Source organism: Caenorhabditis remanei, chromosome IV (genome assembly GCF_010183535.1).
Source record: "Caenorhabditis remanei strain PX506 chromosome IV, whole genome shotgun sequence".
In the NCBI taxonomy this organism is placed as follows: domain Eukaryota; kingdom Metazoa; phylum Nematoda; class Chromadorea; order Rhabditida; family Rhabditidae; genus Caenorhabditis; species Caenorhabditis remanei.
Genome location: NC_071331.1, coordinates 17335336 through 17344437, shown reverse-complemented (window position 1 = coordinate 17344437; position 9102 = coordinate 17335336). Strand labels below are relative to the sequence as shown.

General features: G+C 39.5%; 1 protein-coding gene across 1 annotated transcript; it reads left to right on the top strand.

Moving 5' to 3' along the window:
• Positions 1 to 2453: 2453 nt before the first annotated feature.
• On the top strand, positions 2454 to 8689 carry GCK72_014829 (uncharacterized protein; the record flags this gene model as incomplete). Its single annotated transcript, XM_053730488.1, has 11 exons — positions 2454 to 2525; positions 2577 to 2739; positions 3166 to 3307; positions 3434 to 3674; positions 3747 to 4160; positions 5319 to 5388; positions 7345 to 7612; positions 7663 to 7783; positions 7829 to 7969; positions 8028 to 8301; positions 8550 to 8689. The coding sequence occupies 11 exons, from the start codon at positions 2454 to 2456 to the stop codon at positions 8687 to 8689; spliced, it is 2046 nt and encodes a 681-aa protein (XP_053585260.1).
• Positions 8690 to 9102: the final 413 nt, after the last annotated feature.

Below are 9102 nucleotides of genomic sequence, written 5' to 3'. Positions count from 1 at the left end.
ACAGAATAAAGTGGGGATACTGTAAAAGAAGATTTGAAAAAACAATATATTTTTCGGAAATTGAATATAATTGCTTTTTGTTTTTCTCTTGCTCACTATACGATCTTCAGTGACAAAATACTTGTCCTCCATTGACAATATACAGTCTTCTGGCAGTGCGTGATTTTCACAAAGGCGCTCTGTCGAAATCCTCTTTTTTTAGTTTCAGTAGAGCGAAGTTGCAAAACTCGTGCTTCTTTAATACAATACCTCTGTTTCTGTGAAAAATCCTTTTCCGATCGTTTCCTTTTAATATTTTCCTTCTTTGAAAAATGTGTCATTTCATTCTCTTCCCGCCGCCGCATCATTTTCTCCCGTGTCCATTCATCTTTTAATGATAAGCAGCCGAATCATGAGAAGAAGAAGAGAATTTATCAGAGATGGTCACGTGTGGTAGGAGGAGGTAACACAGATGGGCGGGGCTTCGTTTGAAGGAAGTTTTGGAGTGATTCGTCATGGAGCACACGGGGAATGAGAGAACTGTTGAAAGGGAGTTTGAATGAAAAAGAAGGAGAAATTTTGAATGAATTTCAACATGATCCAGGAGAAGAGCAAACGCGCTCCCAATTTGATATACCGTTACATCGTTTCAGAATAGAAATCTTGAGAAATATCTTGGATGTAAAAATTAGAATACTGAAAGATCTAGACCTTTGAATTACTTCTGTCAGCGGTTCCCTCGAAATGTCTATTCCAACATTTTCAAAGTGCTTCGTAATCTTATCTTGAATCCACAAGAGGATCAACTCTGAAACAACATCTACTTTTGTTTTTCTTAATTTTTGAACATTTAAATTTAAAATAGAGAAAAATGGAATAAGGAAATTAGTCATCGATTATCACAAAATGCTCATTTTTGCTCTTCGAAGTGGAGAAAAAATCTAGTTCCTTCAGACTATGCTCTAGGTTCATTGAATATAATTTCTGATCACGTCGGGAATTTTCAATTATTTTTGTGAGATCGTATTTCGACACAGGCCCCGCCCACTTTTCGAAAATCATGGTTCTCTTGAGGAGTGGGATATAATTTGAGTGCTTAGGCAGGTTCTAGACGTCTATCTGTTTAAAAACTCTTCCTCTATTCAGTTTCTCGTTCTATCCTATATTTTTGAGTCAAAAAAAAATTCAAATCCTGAAAAGAGATCTAAACTTTTTGAAATGAAAAAAAGTGGAGAACCAGTTTCTCAGAAGTTTTTTTTCCAGAGAGTTCTCCATATTCATCCATCTCAACATCCTCGACTTTTCCTGAGCCCGGGGCCCTGAGATGTCTTTTTTTTTTGCGCCGCCTGCTACTGCTGCGTCGTCTTCGTCGGGCACGGCACACCCTCTCCGCCTCCCCCCATCCGACCACTCGACGTTCAAGAAACAACAGGGCAAACACGGAGGACGGAGAGTATTAGATAGTATGCTATATCAAGAGAGTACTCCGACATAGAACGCGGCGAGAAAGGGGCGGGGCTTGTCCTGACTCCGCCCATCGGTGGTTTGGAGAGAATTGATCGAGGCCGAGACGGAGGGCACGCTGTTGGGAGAGAACACACACAGAGACACACACAACACATACCCGGCCCGTTTGCATGTTTTGGGCTATTTTCAGAAAACGGCCGAAATCTTTGTCTGACAACTCGAAGGGGGCGTGGCTTACAAATTTCGGCCGGATTCTGCGTTTTCAGTGGAAATTTTGAAAATTTTTGAATTTGAAACCGGTTACCACTTGATCTGAGAATTGTTATCACTGATACAGTACGACAATAACAAGCTTCTGATCTTCAGAACGCTCTCAGTGATATAACTTCTAGATTCGACGCCTCCTCTATTCTAAACGTTCTCTTTTTTCTCATCTGACCCTTGAGAAGAGTGAAAACTCTTCTACAGCTTCATCTTTCGTATTTTTTCCGAAACAGTTCTAGCGAGTTAATTTGAATTCAATGAGATGTCACTTGCTTCTAGATTACGATCTTCTGCTGATCGTAATCAAAGTCTTGCATAAAAATTCAAAATTTGAACATTTTGACGAAGATTTGAATGTTGACAATTCTGTTTTCACTTTAAAAATACTGTTGAAGACTTTTTTTTCTTTTGTTTACTTAGCTCATCATGTGAGAATATATAGAACAAAACGGTATTATTGAGATTTTTCGGTTCCACTTCTGAAAAATTCGTTTATTTTAGAAAATCCGAGTGAAAAACGTTCAAAATTCCTGAGAATTTCTGAAAATCTTCGAAAAAAAACTCGTGGGAATTCTTTTTTGCAATTTCTTTTTCGTGCGGTCTAGAAAACTAACCAGGTGGCCGCCGATTTCCCACGCATCACTCTGCCGTCTCTTCATTTCACACACTCTTTCTCGTCGCTTATTTTTCTTCCGCCGTTGGCGCGAAATGGAAAATGTTTCAAATAAACTTTTTTTGCAGAAATGAAAGTAGAACAAGCGTCTAGGTCGCTGAGCGAATACTATACCAATTTATTGATAGAGTCGAAAGGAAAGGTGAGCATTGAGGCTTGAGTCTGCAAAAAATTAGAATGAAAAAAAATTCAGGCACCCCCGAATTTCGACGACACATCACGAGGAGTGCTTTTGGCTCTTATTAAAGAGAGACCGACAATTTGGAATTCCACTGCGAAATTAACGAAAGATGATGTTCTCGCTTCGTTTCAACAGTGTTCCGCTGTATTATCGAATATGGATCCGAGTTTTGGAAGTATGTTTTAAATATTTTAATAGGAGACTAAAGAGACCTTTAAATTGAGTGAAAAAAGATAATAAAGTGCAAGAAACTATCTAAACTCGTTTTTAAAATTAAGCTCCGCCCATTTTCAAGCTAAACTCATATAATTTAATGTATAGTTCAGCTGGGAATAATAGGGAATAACACAATTAAGAAAGTAACTTATTTTAAGCTTAAAAATTCAAAGTCATCACAAAATCTGAGTATCGCACTTAATTTATGCCAAGAGTGCACATTTCAAGAAAATATTCAAAAGCATCAATATTTTTCACCCCGCTTATTCGAATAACATCAATCTTTATTATTGAGATTTTGTTAACATGAAATGCGAATTGATGACAAAAATATAAAAACAACTTCTTCGTGCCTTCCAAAAATTAATTAATTTCATTGTTTCAGTATGGGCAATCATCGAGAAGTGGTGTTGGGCCGTGGAGAGTTTTGTGAGATGTTCGATGACGAATCCACCATCGGAATGGCGATACAATAATACTTTAGAGTATTTGAAACCGTTTGCAATGATTCATTATCCATATTTAGGGTGAGTTCGATTTCTTCAAATTCTTTAAATGATATTCTGATAAAACTAGAATTAAAAAGTATTGGTGTGCGTAGATTTTTCTCTCCAAAAAACTATCATCATCATCAATCGCACATCGTTTTTCAGATGTATATCAAAAAAGCGACGGAATGAATTGACAGAGATGTACGCTGATCCTGAAATTTTGAAAGTGTCGGAATTAACAGATGATTTGGAATTTCCAGCTGGAATTTTTCGTGACGAAATGCACGTTTTCTCCGGAGAAGAGATACTACTTAATAACGAATCAGAAGCGAATTCGATAGCAAGAACAGTTGGACAAATTATCAATGTAAAGCGAAGAGGGAGGCCTTCTAAAGCTGATAAAGTTTGTTTTTGATTTTCAGAAATGTTCTACATTTTTTCTAAAATCTTCTGATCAAATATCTTAATTTTCCAGCGTTCCCCAGTCGACCAGTTCATAAACCTCACTCCTCAATCTGCTCAATTCCAAAAACTTCTCGAAGTGAACGGAACTGCATCAACCTCATTCACAGCTGTATCATTTCTCGAATCCGATGCTCCCGATGATCTTGGATTCACCCCTGCAATGTATAATGCTCTCATCGAAATGATCCAAGAAACACCTCAATTATGGCAAAATGATAATCCGAATCGAAAAAATGGAGAATTACGAGATAAAAATTTTGACGATATTTCTAGAAAACTTATTCTGAAATTCAATGGCTCTTTGGACATTCAACAATCGGAGAGGATGACTGGATCTTTTATCAGAAAAATATGGGAAACGCTGAAAGAAAAGTTTCAGAGAGAAGAGAAGTTGGATAAAATATCACAATGGAGATACTATCTGGTTAGTTCTTGAATATATATTTTATTCATAAAAGCTACCTGTAGACCTTGAAATTTTTGTCATAGTTCTTTCACAAAACAGTAGAATTCCATGGTCCAGTAGTTTCACGGTCAAAATAGACATATTGAGGGACGTCATTCGAGTAGAACTATTAATCCATCGGGGTCATCATTAAAATTACATTTTGAAGGGAGTGGTAACATCAGATTTGAAACAAATAGGTGTACTTGAGAACGATTTCTCTGAGATTTGAATTTTCTAATTCTTGAAAGAAACTATTTGGAACCTGTCTAGAGTTGCTTGTATCCAAAGGTTCCCATGTGATTTATATTTCTTGAAATCTTACTATACGAGCTTTTATTCAACCATTTTTTCGGGTCACCATGACTGATTCTCCTGTGCACTACGGATACAACAGCTGCATGCCAGCTGTCATTCTGGGCGCCATCGCCCTTTCACTCAAAGTTTTTTTGGAAAGATTTTTACATCATCTGGGTCGAAAAATGAGATAAACAAGATCTAGCATGTTAATTACGTTACCCTCAAAAATATTTTCGGAATAATCTTATTCTCGAGAATGAGGAAAAACGAGAGGGGGCGAATACGACGGTCCGAAATAGGCCAAGTAAACGGGCGGGCGAGAAAATAGGTCGATTGTCGACGCAGCGACTGTGTGACCTGAATGCAGAGGGCTCGAATGAGGTCATACCTCGACGGAATACGGGGTGGGGAAGGCCGCCTGGTTATACTTTATGACCTGAAGGCCACTTCGACACAACCCATGGTCAGTAATACTCGATTTGTGAAACCGTCAAATTGTTTTATTCTCGGAAAAATGTTTGGCATTGACTTTGAATTTCATAGAAATTATTTAGACTAAGAAAACATTAGAAGTTAGCGCTTCGTGTAAGATTATTCCAGATGTATGGATTATACGATTTAGACTAAAAATATCATTTTAGTGCATCTGAACTTGGAATCCGCTTATTAGATCGGAATCTTATATATTATGCCAGAGGGTTTTCTATAAACTGTTTTAGGTATTTTGAGCCACATCCTCGTCTCGAAAACACCTAGACTCCGGCCACTTTCTTTTCATTACCTATCAATTCTCCCTTCCCAACAGACATCTGCTATAACAATAATAACTTTTTTCAGCCGTTGCAATTCCTGTCGAATCGGTTGATGCCAGCCTTCCTTCTCGAGAACGTCTTTATCAAAAGTGAAGGTAAGCGAATTGTTACAGTTTTCTCTTTTTTCTGAAACTATAAAACCTTGAACTTTCCTTTCATTTTCACCTCTCTCTTTTCTTTTCCATTCTTCTCATCCAGTAGTCAGTCTCTTCTTCTTCGGTTTGGAGACCCATGTTTGTTGTCATCTTCTCTTCCGACTCGGCCTGCTTCTTCGTGGGAACCATCGTGGGAAGACGCTCCGGGGGCCTTCAACATATACGTAAGAGACCAGAAGAAAGGCCTTCGCTTTTTGAGATGGGACGTTATGTCCTCCCACAACTATTCCCTTTTTTCCTTCACATACTCCTCCTACTTTTTCACCCCTTTTTCCATTTTCTTCGCCCTTTTCTCTACTCATCATGAGTAAGATTTGCGCATGGGAAACGTGTGTAGCAGCTACATTTTGCACCGGAATAGATTTACTTGAGAAGCGAACAAAATGAGGAGAAGAAGAAGAAGACGGTGATGATGCACTTCCGTTTCATTCCACATTCCCGTGTTCTTTTTTCTCTCTCTCTCTTCTATTTTTTCAGGTTGCTAATGCACAATCCCTTTCGCTTTCAAGCCAAACCCCCAAGAGAGTGTTAATTTTACCTTCATAACAAGTTATTTTGGAGAATTAGGTAGCATTTCCAGTGGGCGGAGTCGACTATTAATGAGAAGGTTTGTGCTGGAAACGAAGAAGAAGAACCAACTCGTATTGAGATTTTTCGTTCTAGAATTTTCATCTCAGATCTCACGAGGTGATTTGTCAGTTTCTGTTCATAATTATAGCTTCAAATCTTCTCTGTTCGAGAGCTCATTTTTCACTTTCTTCGCCCCGACCATTATTTCTGTTTCCTATCCGTTCTTCTTCGCATCCATTCTTCTCTTCCCGTCATATCCTCCCACTGCTCATCATCCTTCGTGAACATCGTCGTTGCCGTTGACATCTTCCGACGCCTGGTTTCATAGTTCAGTGGTTGTGTTTGGTAGTGGTGGTGGGTCTCTCCTGTCTCGTACCCCACCCGCTCGTCCGTCCGCATTTCGATTTTCCCACCACATTGTGTCTGATGGCTCGCCGAATTGTGTGCTCTCTTCGCTCACCGTTCCCACAATATTCGAGTCCTGCATGGGCAGTCTCATCGTTTTGAATGGACGAAAAAAAAACGATAGGCACAGAAATAGGAGAGCAGAGATAGCTCATTCCTACTCGATACTCAGTCTTATACCTGTATGTACTCTTCTCATTATGAATGTTAGACTGTAATGCTTTACGAGTACCGAATCGCTAATCCCCAAGAGAAGTAGGTCAAGGTGTATCGACCTTATTTTCGAAATTTATTACATCTTTCTCCCCTGTACATATAGGAGAAAATGAGTGTTGAACTGTGAGATATCTGGAACAAAAGCAGATGCAATGCAGCTGGTTTCGATACTACTCGAATGCTTCATGCTCTCTGAATATAGCCGTTCTTCTAGAGATTTCTCCATTTCCTTTTCCAAAAACAACGTGTCACTTTCCCGTGGGAACTCACTCCTCTTTCCAACTGTATTCTCTCTTTTCTCTTTCCTTTTGCATACAGAAAGACACCGTGTGAACCACTTCATACCCTCCTTCATCATTTCACACAGTGATCATAAAACCCAGAGAAAGACGAGCAGTTTTCATGAAAAAACGAATGGAAACATACACTTCTTTCTCCCTTCTTTCTGATCTTTCCCGCTATGGCGATTGCTCCATGACTCGTCGTTTTGATAGAGGCCGACACCCGCACCCTCTTTTTTCGGTCATTAGCAGAAAAGATGAAATGGACAAGTGCTCCCTCGCAGAGGCTCCGCCCACTTTTCACCTCTCACTCTCGCTCTACTCATTCACAGACAATGATTTTGGCGAAATGTTATTCATAGTGCACTTCCCACTCATTCTCATCTTCATTTTCATTTCAATTTCAATTCACTTCTATTTTCAGACCCGTCGACCTCTACCGGTCTCGTATCACGAGTAAACGTGGCTTCCCCGGCAGGTTCATCACAAAGTGAGGATTCAAGAATGGCGACTTCATCGCCAGCGAATGCCACACAATTCGTGTCGAATGGAAATAAATCCATCAAGACAGTTCTTGATAATCTTGTCGCCAGAAGTATGAAAGAAGAACAGGGATTGAATGGAATCTCGATCATTCCAACGACTCAAGACTATTCGGAATTGAAGCAGATGTTGGAGCAGAACAAGTTAATGTAAGTTGAACCAGTGCTGATTGTCAAGTACAATGTTGCGTCAGTTTCAGAAAAGTGGAAGGTGAAAATGGTCCACCTATGAAGAGAGCAAAACATGACAGTGGGTCATCACCACCAGGAAATTCTCGAATGATCGTATACAATAATGACACGAGAAAAGCTGCACAAGCGGTAACATAATAATCCTGAAATTATCATGATCCCGTTTTCTTTCAGCCGATAGCCACGTGGGTTCCACCGAGAGAAGATTTGGCGGCGAAAGTGAAGGAAGAAGTGATACAGACACCTCCGCAAAAGAGACCACAAGCTACTGCAGTGATAAAAAGTGGAATACCACTCGAGAGACATTTGAAAAAAGTAAGAACTCGTAGAGCAAAAAGAACTATAACTCCAACCCGCCCCTCAGATGTTTCAGCAAAGTCCAACAATTATTCCAACTACGGCAGCCGCGTCGATTGCTCATAGAAATGGAATTCTCGGTGGATTGAATGCAATGTCGATTCCACAGTCTGCCCTCCAACAAGCTCTTCTCAAGAAAATGGAGCCACCAACGACGATGGCGGCTACGATGGCAACCATGGCGTCGGCAATGCCATCAGTGTCGGCACCACAACTTCATCAAGCTCAAGCATTGATTAATGGAGCGATGAACGGAAATTCGGAACCGGAAGACAAATGGACACTTTTAGGTTTGTTGCATTAATTGAGCCCCTGACTGTTTCGATTGAGTTGACGAGTGATATGATGATGTTGGTTTTTGCAAATAGGTCATGTTGAGGCTTCTTCTGCGCTCGTACTTACTCTTAGAAGTCTTATTTTCTCGAAACTTTTCAATCTTACAGCCTAATCCCTGGCACTTTTTGATTAATCACTTCACGTTCTAGATGTCTTACGTCATGCCTTTCTATCTCTTCCCTATCACAATATGTTTTTCCAGGTCGAATGATTTCAATGATTGCTCGAGAAGTAGAAGCCCGTGATCCAATGGCAGCTTGTGAATTGACGAGAGATATCCAGCAATGCCTCTATCAATACAATTCGAAATCTCTCCGCCCGAAAGAGAATAATTCCCAATAATAATATGAATAATGCTCTTTATTTCGAAGAATCCTATTCTTACTCATTTCTTTTTCTTTTTTAATTCTTCCTCCTCCCTCCCCAATCACCGTTACGTGTACATTCACCCGTCTCTCTCTCTTTTCGCCTCCAAATGGAATCCCCCTTTTCTCACGTTCCAAAGTTTAAACTGTTCCATTTTAAGGTTAATTTTTGAATTAGGTTACAACCTGCGCTCATCATCAACACCTCTGTTTCATTCAATTGCATTTTTTCAATGATTCTCATGAAAATTAGATTAATCTAAAAAATTGTTTGCTTGCTCCGAATGACACGAAAATTTTCAGAGAAAATACAAATTTCAGCCAATATCTGGAATTTTAGGCAATTTCGGGGTACGATACTATTGCTCCGCCCATTTCGAAGTGTGTATA